Source organism: Daktulosphaira vitifoliae, unplaced genomic scaffold, assembly GCF_025091365.1.
Source record: "Daktulosphaira vitifoliae isolate Bord-2020 unplaced genomic scaffold, ASM2509136v1 Scaffold_1, whole genome shotgun sequence".
Classification (NCBI taxonomy): Eukaryota; Metazoa; Arthropoda; class Insecta; order Hemiptera; family Phylloxeridae; genus Daktulosphaira; species Daktulosphaira vitifoliae.
In genome coordinates this window covers 55,229,279-55,246,999 of record NW_026099572.1, presented here as the reverse complement: position 1 = coordinate 55,246,999, position 17,721 = coordinate 55,229,279, and the positions used below count along the sequence as shown (strand labels likewise).

The 17,721-nt window shown below is 27.1% G+C and overlaps 1 protein-coding gene across 1 annotated transcript; it reads left to right on the top strand.

Moving 5' to 3' along the window:
• The first annotated feature begins 1,367 nt into the window (after positions 1-1,367).
• Positions 1,368-7,549, top strand: LOC126910411 (uncharacterized). The gene is made up of 8 exons (XM_050692964.1): positions 1,368-1,608; positions 2,317-2,675; positions 4,506-4,673; positions 5,030-5,297; positions 5,356-5,543; positions 5,605-5,750; positions 6,849-7,210; positions 7,273-7,549. The coding sequence occupies exons 1-8, from the start codon at positions 1,551-1,553 to the stop codon at positions 7,470-7,472; spliced, it is 1,749 nt and encodes a 582-aa protein (XP_050548921.1). The 5' UTR covers positions 1,368-1,550; the 3' UTR covers positions 7,473-7,549.
• Positions 7,550-17,721: the final 10,172 nt, after the last annotated feature.

The window sequence follows — 17,721 nt, the reverse complement described above, 5'->3', positions numbered from 1 at the left end:
ATAACTCCAAAAAAACAATTATATGCCAAATATGTCCTAACACCCAAAATATGCACTATCAAACTTGATATTTTTGTTAATATTGTTATGAAATGAATTTGTAGCTCAGTTAGCATGATTTTCTAAGAAGCAAAAAAAACATGAAAGGCATGAATTTACGAGCCCTGTTTCCTTATTTACTGAATAATCTGTTTATAAATTTATAAATAGATGTTGTACAACAATGTAAATGTTATGACAAACATATAAATCATTTGTTTGTATAAAAGTAACAGATTATAATTATTTTATGATGTGTAATGCAACGCAACTGTGCATATTACGACAGCATTTTTTTAAGGGAAGAATATCATTTATCAAAAATAATTTTAAAAGTTTAATAATTATTTCAAGTTTATTTTATTTTCTTAAATGTATGTCTAAAATAGAGCAAGATTTTGGCTTTGGGAAATAAAAGTAAAAATTAATTTAGTATGCTATTTCAATTTTTTTATGCTTAGAAAAGTATATTTTTTATTTTAGGAAGGTACATTTTAATAAAAAAATACTTCTAGTATATTTCATTGATTTTTTAGAGAATATAATAAGAACATTTTTAACTTGTTGAGAGAACATTAGCTTTATATTTTGGCTATTTTAAAAGAATATTATTCCGACCTTTTATTATAATCATTTTATTTTCAATTGTAACAAATTTACTAATTTTTCATAAATATGATAGGATATTAATTTTTGTATACATTTTCCTGAATATAACCAATTAGACGCTAGGTAAAATGTTTACAGGTTATTCTATAATATACTCGATTCATAATTAAGTTCATTTAATGTTGTTATCAATCAAAATTTAACATTTAATAGCAAATCTCAACACCAATATTAAAATTTATTATTATCTAATTTTTTCACTAATTAATAGCTACCATACTCTACATTCCTATTCAAATATGTTTATATTCAACGGTTAATAAGTATTAGTATAATTCTCATTATGTGTACTTAAGCGTGTTAATTATTTTTTTGCATGTAAAATATTGAAGTTATGTATTATTCTATATCATCCGCCCTTCTGTAAATACAAAATTTATTTGTAACTGAACACTATTAATAAGTTTAAATTAAATACAAATTTTATAACTCTATGAATAGTGTAGTAAACATAATAGTTTACTATATTAAAAACACAACTATTAAGATATAAATTTTTGATATGAACTATTATAGTACTTATATATTGATATTAACATTGATTCATTTTTAATGATTAATTTTAATTATCTAGTAATTCAAAGAGTTCCGATGTACATTGTTCGAAGAACTTGTTCGCTTAATAATTAGTTTTTATATCATATAAGTTATATATTTCTATTGTGAATTATTTATTTATTATTCATATTTTAGGCATCTTTTTGTGTTTATATTTATCTAAATCAACTGAACATCAGTCATATTTCTGGTTTTTTTTTGATATAATCAAAAAAGGAACGTGTCAGATATATGTATATATTTATATTTTAATATTTCAATTGTTTTATTAGAAACCTATAAACATGAGTATTAACAAAAGTATGATACCAATTAAATTAAGTTTTTTCTTCTTTTATGGATGTAAGTATTAATTTATTATTACTTAAATAATAGGAATTATAATAAATTTAGTACCACAAATTTTAGGTGATTTGAAGTAATACATAAACTTTTAAATAACCATAAAAAATGAAATTTTTAACTAAATACTATAGAGTATTTAATGAAAAATAGCTTAAAATTTACTTAATTTGAAATTGAATACCGAGTATATTTGTTACTGAATCACTTATTGTAATAAGAGTTCAGTATTTTTTTTTGTGAGATGTATTATATAAAAAATTGAAAAAATTATGTTAAGAATTTACTATAGCTCACAAACATGATTTACTTAATTTTTCAAAGATTCGATTAAAGTATTTATCATTGTTCAAAAAGAAAAATGATTTTTATACATATTGTCAATAATACTATAAAGTAATATGATTGTTTTAATATAAATATTGCTTTAAATAACTGTGTTGTATTGTAGTCTTAAAACATTTATTTAAAGTATAAATTATTCTATTTAAAAAATGATTTTTTCAAAAATTTGATTAAAGCTACAGTCTATTTTAAAATTAAAAAATTATTTCAAATTTAAATAAAATAAAGTACTTCTATTTTATTACCACATGATGTGGTCCACATCTCATTTAATGATAATAATTAAGGAAAAATTATTTGAGTATATTTTAAAATATACATACTTCTTTCTTTTCAAAAAATAAAATTTTAATTTTAATACAGGTATTGGCCCTATATATATATTTCTTCCCACAATAACAAAGCAATTAGGATATACAATGTCGACATATGGAACTATTATGACTTGTGCAACATTATTGGGAATGATAGCATCACCTATATTTGGGCAAATTGTTGATAAATATCCTGTTCGAAAAAAAATATTTTTCACAGCCATGATTATTGGCGGTGCATGTTGTTTGTCGATCATGTTTATTCCTGGATTTCCATTGGATACAAATTCAGAATTGGTTTGTGGTAATGAGACGTATTTAAATGTTATATCCCAAACTTATCAACAATCAGTATGTGATGATAAAAAATTATTTAACCCAATGAACAGTGGAATAATTAATTGCGAAGTAAGAAATAAATTCACATTAAAAGTATAAAATAGGCAATATTTTACTGATTATGTTATGAAAACGTTTTTAAAACATTTTGATAAATAATTTATTTATTTATGTGAGTGTATATGTTTACTCACATACATAAACAAAAGAAAATTTAACTGATAAGGTATTTAAAAATAGCGTTACCTTATTAAAAAAAATAATTCGACTTACAATTTGTGACTTTTGTGATACATATATATTAAGATAAATTATTTTTTTCAATTCTAAATAGTGTTGTCAATGTTTTATAGAAGTATACTCAGACATGTATAATTTTTTGATAAAACAATAATTAAAAATATATCATGGATCTTTTTGTATAATAATCGATTTTGTATACATATTGATATCAAAAAAGTTCAATTATTGGGTTTATAATATTTATACATAAAATACTTTGTTATAAATAGTAGTATTGCTAATAATACAACATAAGAAAACGAATGCTCTTTATTTGATTATTTTATTAACTTGTGAAGTCTCCACAGGTAATCAATTTAATTTTATGAAAACACAACAATAACATTGACATTATTTCAATAGATGTTTTAACAACATCATTTCTGTTTAAAACATGAAGTACAGTCGGTATTCAACGTATTGGAATTGAGAGTTATTTTTAGATTATTATTCATTAATATTTTACAATGATGAAAATTACTGCCATAAAATACTTCGAAGTGTATTTGAAACAAATAAAAAAAAATTATTTTATTTATTAAAAAAATTACATGATTTTTGATCTAAAGAGGCAGATTTCTCAATGAGGACAAGTTTTCATATCATTTTTTTTAATATTATAGTACACAATAAAACCTTAAATTTGATTTAGCTTTGAATTATGTAGATATTCTGTTGCTTTGTAAAACACTTCAATGCAATGCATTTTTACAGAAAAATGTATTTTTGTCTTTTATACCCAATAATTTCTAGAAATCAAAATTTTGGAAAGTTTTTTACTTTGATGAACAAGATCACATAATAAAACATTCGTGGCATGTTTTTTTATATTGTAGTACAATACAAAATCTTTAACTTGGTATAGGTTTAAAGTTGTAAAACCTTTTTTAATATTTCAAATAATTGAGTTCAAATATTTTTTTTTAAATCATGGGTGTTCTTATCCAAACCTTTCCTGTACAAGATTTTTAATTTGATTTTCATAAAAATTATAATATTATTTTTAATATTATTAAAAAAAATTGGTTATCTTTTAGTATTGGCGATATAAATTTTATTAGAATTAGTGTTATTAAAAAAATTTATAGAAATTTTAAAACTAAGCCGATAAAAATTTGAAAATACCTTTTTTTACGATAACATAATTTTCCTACACTCATCTTTACACTAAATTTGTAGTTTTTGAATAAAAAAATTATTTTATTTTTAATAACAACAATAATAACAATATTGACTACAACAATTTGTAATTCAAGGATTTATTTTTATCCCTTTAATTTCTCTGTAATTTCGCCAATAAAGTGAAAATTCATTTAGCATAAAAGTAAAGTAAGGAAAGTATTAAGAATATTATTAATAAATGTAAACAGAAATTTATCAGTATTAAATCTAGTTAAAATATAAAATTATCTTTTATCTTGATAATTTACTTCACAAATATATTGATCTTGTTTAACTCTAATATCTTTATCTAATTTAGACGAATATTTTGTTATCTATTTCCAATACATCAATTCCTTTTTTAAATTCTTATAAATATGTCTTTGTTAAAATAAACAAAAAAAGTATACATATGTATTTTATTTTAATATTTGTTTTATATAATATCATGAGCAGTTGCGCTGTCAAAGAATACCATTCACTATTGAACCATTAAAAAAGGAAGCAGAATGTGAAAATTGTTTCAATAATTTAATGATGAACGAATCTTCAAGTCACTTAATAAAATCAATACAAGATAACTATCCGTTTAAAATTTCAATTAATGTTAATTTTACAGAACACGTAATTATATTTTGAAAGTAGTTCAATAAAGTTTTTGCTTATTACTTTTAAATTCTAAAATATTTTTCCAAATAAGTTTTTTTAATTATTAATAGAAATATTATTACTATTGTTATAATTTTTATGGTTTAATTATACTCATATTTTTATTAAATTATATTTTATGTAATTATAATTATTAAATTTTATTATATTATTATATTAACTAAATTATTATTAATTATGTTAGATATAACACAAACAATTTGCACTGTATTCCAATGAAAATTTTTAAGGGCAAATGTTTGAAAAATTTTTATTATATCTTTTGATAAATAAAAAAAATTAATTTACTCTGTATATTATTTATTTTATAGATACAATATATATACGTGTTTCGTGTATTGTCAGCTCAATTAAATGATACTCAGATATTGAAATTAAATTGTGTAAATTACGTAAAATCATCTTGCCATTTAAATTGTTCAAATGATTTATTAATGGATTTGGCTTCTACACCAGCAATCACGGGAAGCGTAACACAATATAATCAATTTTGGATATTTTTTATTGTATTGGTAATGATGTCTATTTCCTTTAATATTACGGATAATTTACAAACATCTCTTTGCCTTGATCTTTTAGGTAAATACTCTTTCTTATTATACTTTTATGACGAAGTTAAATCATGCTTAATATGTAGGTCAAAATCATCATTACTTTGGAAAAAACAAGTGTTGGACATCTATTGGATGGGGTGTTTTTTCAATTATAGGCGGTTGGCTTGTAGACAATTTCAGCCCAAATCCTAGGCACAAAAATTATTCACCAATTTTTCTTTCATCTATAATGCTCACAATTTTTTATTTGATTGTGGCATTGAAAATTAAAGTATGATTTTACTTAGTAATTTAAATAAAAAAAATTGCTAATTCATTAATATTGGTTTCAGATAGTTGAAACTACTGGAAAAAAAAACAATGTTGATGGACAATTTGTATCAGTAAGATTATTTAGAAAGTGTTATGTGCTTATTTTTTTCACATGGATATTTGTGATGCAATTTTTTCATTCAATAATTGCCCATTTCCTATTTTGGTAAATTTTTTCAAATTTATTATTATATTACTTAGATTACTAATAATTTATTATGATTATAAATTTAGTTACATTATTTAATTTTCTTAATGCATTTTTGATAACATATTCAGTTATTAACGTGAAAAAAGTGACTGTACAAAAAACAAGAATTTTCAGTTAACATAGTTACACAGTGTAAGGATAAGACACTCATTTGGAAACTATTGAAAATATCTAAATAATTATTTTCATTCATTCAGAGATAAAAAAACTTTATCTTTAATTTTATATAATGAAACGTCTATTTTTAGTTTAAAGATAGATAGAAAAATATTTTCAAACATATTTCTTCTTAACATTTTTTTTTCGGTATATCATTCTTCTATTTTTGCTTGTTTTAGTTTAACAATTTTTGACCAATTTTCGGTCGATTTTTTGCTGTTTAGCATACAATAGATTGTCATAGTAACAACTCAATATCATCCATCATACAGAAATCTTGTCTTTAATAATTCATGTCAATAATAGACACATTTATTCAAAGTAAATTTACTATCGTATATTGATAAACGACGAGCGTGGAAAAATTTTCTTGAAAATCACCATAAAAATAATTTATGGCTTATAGAAGCATAAAATTATAAATATATTTATGTTATCTCATGCATTAAAATACCAATTAATGATGAATTTCTTCAAAAAGAATATTTCCCTTAAGAAAATTAAAACTTTTCAATAGTTTCCAAAAAAATGAGTATCACCTGTTTAATACTATGATTTATACTAAACAATATATTAAATAATTTAAACTATATCTACTATAATAGATATATTTAATTATAAACCTATAGGTTTATAATTAAATATTTCTGACTTTTATGGTAAAATACTTCTTTTATTCATTTCACTATTTTTATTTACAAGTTATTAATTAAATGTATTACAACATGTATACTCATTTTTATTTATGATTATTAGTACTTAATTATGTATCACACTGTAGACAATATTATATACTATATTTGGGTTAAATTTTTAAGAATATTTAAGAAACTTTTTAATCATTTTATGCATTTTAATTGAAATAATTACACATAATTATTTCAATTAATGTAGGTATTTAGATGATTTGGCTGATAATTACGAGTGTAGTAAACGAGAATGGATGAAGACAGTGCAAGGTTTAGCTCAAGGAATCCAGTGTTTTGGCGGAGAATTACCCTTTTATTTTTGGTCTGGTTGGATAATACAAAAATTAGGATATTTAAATTGCATGGCGTTGTCATTAGGTGTTTTGTCAATAAGAATGTTTTTGTATTCAACATTGACTAATCCTACATGGGTTATATTAATTGAAATAACAAATGGTATATCTTATGCGCTTGCAGTGGCTGCTAAAATGTCATATGCAAAACTTATTTGTTCTCCAGATCAACTAAATTCCACAATAGGTTTTGTAGGTTTTTTTATAATAGGAGGTTTGTATACCAATTATTATTTTATCTACAAATAACTAATTATTCCAATTTCATCTGTTTAGCTGATTCATTAGGAAGTTTTGTTGGTGGACATTTTTATGAGGCCTATGGAGGTGTCAAAATGTTCAAATATTGCTCATATTTAGTTGGGATATTGTGCATATTACAAATATTGTGTAATTATTTCGGTCTATCGAAAGAATTTAAGGAAAAAAATGTTTCTACGAGTATACAAGAAAATAAATTGGATTCAAAACTTTAATATAATAGATGAAAGAATCAAAATGAATCTTGTTCCTTGTTATATTAATATTTAATCATTAAAAGTATTAACATGTGTGTGTGTTTATTTTTTTTTAATAAATTTGTAAGAAACGTTGAGTATTGTAGTGCAAGTTCGCAGTATAAAACCTTTATGACGAATTTTCGACAGTAGCTGTATTATTAACTACCATTCAAGCATAGTAGAATAAATAAGTTTTACTATTATAACTTTTAATCCTAAATAGCTTGTTTTAATTATCGATTTATTATTATTAATATCTGGCCATCAAAACTCCTGTACGCAGCCTTATGCTTTGTATCATTCATCAGTCCCAGTACTCGGATGCCGCTGTCCGACTTACTGTATAAAGTCAAGTCTTTGTGCATTCCTCTTGAACTTCGTCTGTACCTCACACTCGGCTACACCTGATTATCTAATTGAAGTACTTGTTTTTTGCACCTCGTACTTGATTATCCTTTACTGAACTAAAATAACTTATGTATTGCACTTCATCTGTACCTTGTATTTAGTTATATTCCTTGCCTGGTACGCCTAGTATTAGTGTCTTGCACTTCGCCTACATCTCATAGCTTGGTGTTCCTCTTATTTCTTTCCTATAACAACGGCCTTTTGACATTCACAGTCAATCCGTAGTGTCAGCCAAACACAGAGACTACAGTACGATTACAAGTACTTGAGTGCCTAAATAGAGTTATCATTATTCATCTACTTAACTCTTTTCTACTTCCCTTTATGGTTTGTTTTGTATTACGACAACAGGTAGCTAATTATTTTTCCATGACACGGTTGTCACAGATACGCTGTATTTATTGTCAATTATGACTTTATCAACATATATGTTTAAAGTATAGTTATATGTAAGACATAATGTTGTGAGTTTACATTTATATATAAATCAACTGGCAATACAGAAAACGTGTCTGTGCATAGTCATAATTGACAATAAACGCTTCGTATATGTAATAAAGACGTCATAATTAGTTATCTGTATTTGTAATCCATCATAAATTATACATGTATATTAATTAAACAATTTTAAACTATAAAGTTTTATATCTAATAAACGAATAAAGTAATGTTAAAAATTGAAATGTCATTTACTTTTAAAATAAAACCTCAAATATTTTATTAAATTCAAAATATATGTTTCCACTTAAAAAAACAAAGTTGATACCCTTACAGTTGTAACTTTTTATGTGTCATCCCTTATGCCTTAAAGTATAAAAGATAAGCTTAAAAAGTATTACTTAGCTAATGGTTCAAGAATAATATGTATTTAAAGATAACCAAAAAATATATATATTTAAATTATTCTGTAAGTAATTACATTATGTATATAATATAATATATATGTACAGAATGTTGAGTAAGTAAGGAAATAGGTCAATTGTTACAAATTAATTAATTGTTAATTAGAATAATAGAAAACCGTTTCTTTACTTACTGAACACGTTATATATAAACAAATGTATATCTGTTTGTTCTTTAAATTAAGTATTAAATATGCAAATATGAGCTTTATGTTGAAATATTGTTATTCAAAAATTAAGTTGATGACAATTTAAATGATACGTATAATTGTGATATTATACATTAAATTGTCTAAATAAATATATCTATATTCATTAATAAAATAGTAATCAAAATATCCTTTGAGAAAAACCGAAGAGTAAGTTGATTAAAACCGGATGGATATTTTATTATTTTTTTCAAAAATTGTTTTCTTTATTGTATTTATAACCGAGTTCTCTTTTAAAGTGGATTTATTTATGAGTTTGAGTAGTACTAAGGTCTTTTTCTTATGTAGGACTTACTTAAATTTTGTCAGTCAATCCTAGTGTTTTTTCCTTCCTCGTGAAGTTTCACTAATTTACCATTTAGTATCTTTATTGTGTCTCCTATTTCAGCTATAAAATGTTGTGCCCAACTAATTCTATATTGATGGAACACTTAATACGTTCTTTATATTCTTTGATGCGTTAGGCAGGCGTTTTCATTGTTTTTACTTGGCTAGCTTCATTTGCATTCTATTTATTTTCAATATTTGAAGCTGAAATTTTCTTGTCTTTTTACTTGTTGAATCAATTGATCAATCACTTTCCGTTTGAAAGACATATTGATTTGGTGGTTAAGTGTAAAATGGTCTGCTTATTTGTTAGAATAATATATATCTGCAATAAACCAGTTTTCATTTAATATATGAATTTAGGCGCATATTTTTTACACGTGTGCGTGGCTGATGGGCAATCGTATTTTTTATTATTTAATACCATCCAAACTTCAGTTTTGTATAAAATAATTTAGATGTTTAATACAAAAATTGTATGCCACCCATAGAAATGTATGCAACGTAAATATTGTAGTTAAAAATTATACTATTCAAAATATTATTTTTTACATTTATTTACTACCTATTGTCTTAATTCAAAACAAACCACAAATAGATGGTGCAGAGTTGCGATGATGACAATGATTCTGTTGCCTTGATATTCACGTACGTGTAATCGTACAGTAGTCACCGTGCTCGGTTGATACTCCGGTTGGCTGTGGGTGTCGAAAGGCCGTTGTTATAGGAAAGGAATAAGGGAAACACCTAGATATGAGATGCAGAAGAAGTGCTAAACACAAGTATTTTGAAATGTAGAGGACGAAAGTAGGTATGTGCAAAGGAAAGAACAAAGACTTGACTTTGTACAGTAAGCCTGATAGCCATAATCGAGTACTAGAACTGTTGAATGACACTAACAAAAGGCTATGTACTAGAATCGACTGACCAAGATGACCGGATCTTTTGTGTTTAAATAATTTTAAGATAATTTCTAATTTCACAATGATTTTTTGTTGTCAATTCATCAGTCGCTAGCAGCGGATACGCTGTCTGTGTTTTATTTTATAATATTTTTTACAATGATGGTAACGTGTTGACACCATCACACTATACACTATAAATATTTCTCAGCTTATTTAATTTTAGTATTAATTCACATATAATAGGAAGTGCTTATGCTTTACAACTTATAATATGATTTGGCTTCACGGATAACTTTGGAACTTAAAACATAATATATTAAAAAGTATGAATCAAATATTTTCATTATACTTAAAAAAAAATGTTCTACAAAAATAAAAATAAATATTTTTTAAGATTTTGTTAGCTTCTAGTTTTTATTTTAAAATTTCTCAAACATAAATATAAACAAGACAATGATTCCAATGATACTAGGTTTCTTTTTTTTTGGTTTTAAGTATAAATATTTGTATTTAATTTTAGTATATTTTAAATCAAGAAAATAGCCTATCCCACGTAATCTTCTTGAGAATAATCATACTTTTATAAGTTTTTTAGGATATTGTTTTTAAAATACAAATTTCAATAAAGGAAATAATTATGAGATGACGATAGAGTAACAACATGGTGGATATACGCCATCAGTATGTGACTGATTTTAAGCAGTTAGACTTAGCTTGCAAGACATTGAGACATCATGGAACAGGTACGGATACAAGGATGAACATAATAGTAATGCCTCCCCCCCCAAAAAAAAATGACACAACTTTCATTTTTAAAATTTAGTATCATCAAATATAATTGTATTATTACTTAATACTATTACTTCAACTATAAATTTATAAGTCTATAATTCTTTCTTTAATGTATTTACATCTATTCATCTTAAAATTAATAAATTGAAAATTTTGATAGTATTCAGCCTTTTATAAAAAGACAACTGTCATTAAAATAGTTATGATTAATATGAAAAAATAATACTTCATGGCAGTAGAGTTATAAAATTCAAAAAGTAAATAACTTTATACAAGGTTATATATAAAAAATCCAGTACAGTGGGGTCCAGTATAGATTTAATCTGATAATGATTAAAATCCCTATCATAAGAAACGCTTCGATGCAAATCTGTAGATAGTTTTTAAATTTAATAAATTGGTGGATAATTACAAAAGCAACATCAACTTCTATTTCCTTAATTATATCCAGATTGGTAATTCTTAGATTAAAAAAAATATATATAATTTTTATAATTAATTGTTTTCAAATTATTATTAATTTTGATTTTTAATATGTTAAAAGTAATCATTTTTAACCTACTTCTTTTGTGAAAACTTATAATAAAAAAAAAAAAATTATTTATTGCCATAACTTTTAGCTCAACTTGTAAGTTTGACATCATTAAATAATAAAAAATGGTATTGTTAAGATTAATATGGAGTCTGCAAATTTTATAACTACTATTTACGGTAAATTTATCAGAAAAGTTCAATTTTTTTTTGCATTTTTATCGAATAGACCACTTAAATAAAAATTATAGTAATCAGTGGCGTATTTTGAATGATTTCTCGGGTGGTGTCCAACTTTTAATGAACCTCACAAACGAAAATTGTAGAAATGTTTACTGACGTAAACTATTTTTCTAATTAATATTTTAGGAATTGACAAGTAATTTGAAATTTGAAATTTTGGTATTGTTGTATCTTAAAAGAAACAACCCTATTGTCTTAACTTAAAGTAATAAAAGTTTAATAATAACTCAAATGTAATTATTATAGACATAATCAAAAAATGCAAAATATACAAAATATATATATACTTAAAACACAATAAAACAATACACAAAATTAAAACTTAATGTCATAAACGTACCGCGCGAAAAGAGATTACCTTCGGTGCTCCCGAGGTCCTCTCTTCTTTACAATTCATTCTATTTCGTCTTATATACTAAAAAATTTTGTTTTTTCTTCTTTTTACAAAATTAATAATACTATCATTTTCAAAAATGTTTATAAATATTTAATTCCTGGTCTAGTAACAATAGATCAGGAAATTATAATTAAACCAAACATTACAAAAATGTTTTACTTCCAGCTTTACAAATGATAAACTATATTACAGTATACAGAGTGATTTTTTTATCATAACCCACTCATTTACTTGCAGAATAAATATAATTTAAACATTTTTTTTTTTGGTTTTCTTTAGTTACACATTATTTTTGAACTATTAACTATTTAAAACTTTTTATGTTCATCCCTTATGCCTTGTAAGGGTGTCAACTTTGTCTTTTTAAATGGGAACACATACTTTGAATTTAATAAGATATTTGGGTTTTTAATTTAATATTAAATGACATTCGAATTTTTAATATAACTTTATTTGTTTATTAGATATAAACACTTAAAGTTTCAAATTTTTGAGTTAATATACATGTATAATACACTAGGGATTATAAATACGGTTAGTTAATTGGATTTTTATGACATTACAGTCACAGTCACAGATTGTTTATTATCAATTTTGACTCTCATAGATATACTTTGTGTACTGTCAGTTAGTGTATTTATAAACTCTTAACAATGTGCCTTACTACCATTGATAATAAAAATGCTGTGTACTTGCTAATATCGATGTCATAAAAAACTAATTAGCTACCTATATTTGTAATCCCTTGTGTATTATACATGTATATTAACTCAAAAAATTGAAACTTTAAGTGTTTATATCTAATAAACAAATAAAGTTATATTAAAAATTCAAACATTTTATTAAATTCAAAATATGTGTTTCCATTTAAAAAGACAAAGTTGACAACCTTACTGTTATGCCACCGACTTGAAAACACCTCTTGGTCGGGGCACTCAGTATTTTCGCCTGTTATGGATACGACTTGACTCTTAATTAACTAAAATTTAATGACAATACTCTTTGACAGAACAAATGTAAATTTTATTATTGCTAAACACAATATTACATAAATTAATGTACCATTACTACACAATTATATATTTTAAATTTATATGTGCAACCTGGTTACTTCATTTATTCCGTCTTCACACAAGGACCAGAAACGTTCTCCACAACATGAACCAGCGGATGGGCATCCAAAAATTACTCTTTGCTATCGATTTGGCGATCGCGGAACTTAGCTGTGGGCTCTCAAGTTGAGGCACTCCACTGTCCGTCATAAGATCATTTTAATAGCATAAGCGCTAAACTCATACTCGCCGTACACACTCAACGTGCAACAAAACTCGATCGCGTGAACCTTTTGTACGCCAGTGGCGCTATATCCGATCGACGGCCAAACATCCTCCCCCTTTGGGAGACGTCGTGATAAAGAAGAATGTCTCATAAATGGTACAGATCCGACGAAGATTTCTCGGTTGCATTTGTAAACATTAAGTAACAGGTTGAAAAACAAATCGAACAAAAAATTAATAAAAAACAATTTGGTATACACAATATAATTTAACTAAAGTGCACTCACATATCAAGTGCCAACATAAGTACATGAATAATATATAAAAAATAAATAGGAACAAAAAAAATATTTTAATAATATAGCGGTTGGTCAGCACATAATACAATTGTTACAATAATCTTACCAACCATTGACCGTAACAAAAAAAACAAAAACTCAATATTTTAATAGCTAGATAGTGGTTTCCCCGCGCCAATGAACTAACGTAGGCAACCTACCACTGGTATCAGATAATGTGGAAGCGTATAAGAATTTTTTTTTTCTCTTTAGTAAAAAAAATTAATAATTAGAAATAACGACTTCATTATCAAAAATATGAAAATATAAAAACAATAAATCAATAAAATGTGACTCATCCCTTTTATAATATTAGAACATAAAATGTATAATTTAAGGATGTATGGAATCATCAGGATCGGTGGGCAAGACTACTAATTTAACAACAGGACGCACAAGTGTACCCTGCGTGGTTTAAACGCGCACTACACGTACAATTTTATCGGGTCCTGGCATTAATGTCGTTATTCTACCTAAGCGCCACATCAATGAAGGACACGAGTTATCTTTAATAATGACCATGGCGCCCACGCGAACATTTCGTTGATCAGTTAACCATTTAGCTCTTTGTTGTAAAGTGGACAAGTGTATTCCGATGACCACCTATGCCAGAATGCCTGATGACAGTGGTCCAGCAATTTCCAGCGGTCAATTAGCGAACGGGATGCGTCGAGCTCAGTACGCGGCGGAACAGCAAGTAACGGTTGTCCTATAAGACAGTGCCCTGGTGTGAGGCAATCAAGATCATGCGGATCAGTGGATCTGGGGACAAGAGGCCGAGAATTTAGAACGCTTTCTATTCGGCAAATAACGGTGGTGAATTCTTCATATGTAAACATATGAGCACTCATTACGCGTATTAATAATCGCTTTGTTGAGCGAACAGCGGACTCCCACAATCCGCCCATGTGCGCAGCCGAAGGCGCATTGAAATGCCATTCACACATGGGCATCGCTGCCGCTATTTTAATTTGAGACGCTGCGCTATTTACCAGGTCACGTAGCTGTTTATCAGCCCCGATAAAATTTGATCCGCAATTCGAAAAAATTTGGGCCGGTAGGCCCCTACGAGCGACGTACCGATCGAAGGCGGCTAAAAAGGCTTCAGTAGACAGTTCCGTCACGACTTCTAGATGTACCGCTTTAACGGCGAAACAAACAAAAATGGCTAAATATACCTTATAAGTACGATATTTTCTCAATCTTATTTCACGCATTTGAAAAGGCCCGGCGTAATCGACTCCGACGCGCCTAAATACCTGACATTCTGTAACACGCGCAGACGGTAAGTCAGCCATCCGGGGTTGCAGATTTACAGCTGCGTAACGCACGCACGTTGTGCATCGACTAATAACTTTATGTACGATTGCCCGCGCACTCAAAATCCAAAATTGCCGTGTAGCTAGCGCAAGCATAACACGTGGGCCTGCATGACAGCTATATTTATACCATCTAAATATAAGTAAGGCCAAATGAGACCGTTCAGCTAAAAGTATCGGATGTTTTTGGACGTAAGGTAACGACGAATGGCGTAAACGTCCACCCACACGGATTACCCCATAATCGTCCAAAAAAGGGCACAAACGTGCCATAGGTTTAAAAAATATACAGAGTCCAGCTACAAGTTCATTTTTTAACGCGGCAAAAAAACATTGTTGTGAAACAATCACTATTGCCCGTAACGACGCGTCGATTTCCTCTTGAGTGATCGCGACCGCTGGAGATGCATTGTGGCGACACTTATGTGCAAAACGCTTCACATACGATATTACTCGTAACATCCGATTATATCAGGAAAAACGAGTTGACCATTCGGTTGGAGGGTCTTGGGCGCGGTCAGTTAATGAAATAATGCTAACTTCAGATGAATCGGATACATCCAATAACGAAGGTAGCGACGGCCACGTATCTGGCGCTTCTGAAATAAATAACGTATAATTACATAATTTAGAGGGCCATACTCCGCGCGACACGCAGTCGGCCGGGTTGACGGTTGTGTTTACATAGGACCATGAGCACTCAGGTATTAAACATTGCACCTGATGTACTCTATTTTACACATATGCCTTAAAAGTATCATGTGGTACACTTAGCCACGATAATACCACGAGCGAATCGGTCCAAGCATGAGTTGTGATAATATTTAAATCCGTTGACAAAATGGATTTAATTCGTCCTAACCAACGTGCTAAGAGTACTGCGGCATTTAACTCGAGACGGGGTATAGAAAGTGGTTTAATCGGAGCTAATTTAGTTTTTGTCAGCAACAAAATCTGACCACTCCATACTAATGTCGTCAGGTAATCTTTCGTCTCACCATAGGGACAGTTGCCAGGTTCGTTGCATTATAGATTTTGCCAGAATAATACAGGGAGACAGAAGGCCGAGTGGATCAAACAAGCGGGCTATTAATGATTTTCTTGGATAAGCTTGTCATTTTCTTGTTCAACAATAATTTTCCTAGAATCTCAATGTCCTCTGAGAGGAATAGTTTGTTAATCACATAAAATTCTAGTTTGAATTATTGGAGTTATATTTTTTCGATTTTTCCTAATCAGTTCAGCTCTTTTAGTTTCTATTTTACACGTTATAGACTTTTCAGGATGTTTTACAGCATCCATAAAATGATCTGAACTTAATACACAGTTTTGTTAGAATGTTCTTTAAAATCAACAATAGTATTTCTCCAATTATCATATTTTTTTTTTACTAATGCACCTAAGATTTGTCGGTTATTTTTATTCGATTTAAAAAAAGCTACACAGATTCGACAAAATGCACCATTTTCTCTTATCGAGTATATCAACCAAGGAAATCTTAATAGCCATAAATACTGAAATTTTAAATATTTTGGTTTATTGTGAACTGTATATAGTTTTTGTGGGAATTTGTATGATATAATATTTGGCATCCAAATTTATTAAATATTGTAAAATTATTTTTTATTCTTTTAATAAAGTCCATCTTACTATATAATCAGCAATTGTAGTTAATACGTATATTTTTATCAATGAACATATAAAGGCAATGACATGATTATTTATTAAAATGTGTAATCGACAATTGTACAACAAATGAAATATTTAAATCTTTTTTTTTTTTTTTTATGTTCACATCATGGTAGCGACTGTGTATTGATTAATGTGATTTGTAAATTTGAGATTGTGCTCGGCCTCTGGTAAAGCTACACAATTTTCACTTCTGTTGTACCCACGGTGCTTGCCCTCCCTCGCTGTTCGCCATTCCTCCAAAATGGTTCTGTAAGTTTTTTGTTAGTTATCTTGGATTTTGTTTTGATTTATATTGTTTACTTTTCAGCCTATCAAACCTCGATTCCATAAGGTATTGCCATTCGACATCGGAGGGTGATACTCATTACGATTACTACGTGCAGTCCGCTCTCGGAGTTTATCGAAAACGTTTATTTCTTATTTAATTTCCAACGTAATTCGTTTAACAATACTATTGTATCGATTTACATTTGAGTCTCTCATTAAACTGTATTTTTCTAATAATAATTATTATATCAATTTCTATTTCGAGTATATTACTTCAATATGAACAAAATTTTTTTATCTGTGTTATTGCCCAATAAAGAAACATGATTTTTCCTATTTAAATTACTTTTTTTTATTAAAAAAAAATAATAATTTTTTATGTGTGTGATATTTTTAAAAACATTATGACTTAAGAATTATCTGATATAAAAAATATTGTATTAGATTTTACATTTTATGCATGGAAATTATCGTACGCGGCGACTTCCTTACTTCGTCAATTATTATACATTGAATTTTTGATTCATATTCGGTTTGTTTAAATGACAAATTCACTATTGTATTATTTTCAAATTTACAAGTTTAAATATTTATTTATTTAGCGAATATTTGGAATAT

Excerpts from the sequence above, each read along its gene's own strand:
- LOC126910411 (XM_050692964.1), top strand. The coding sequence starts at position 1,551 with ATGAGTATTAACAAAAGTATGATACCAATTAAATTAAGTTTTTTCTTC. Across the intron at positions 5,298-5,355 it reads TCTTTGCCTTGATCTTTTAG|GTCAAAATCATCATTACTTT; the intron begins GTAAATACTCTT and ends CTTAATATGTAG. Across the intron at positions 5,751-6,848 it reads ATTGCCCATTTCCTATTTTG|GTATTTAGATGATTTGGCTG; the intron begins GTAAATTTTTTC and ends CAATTAATGTAG.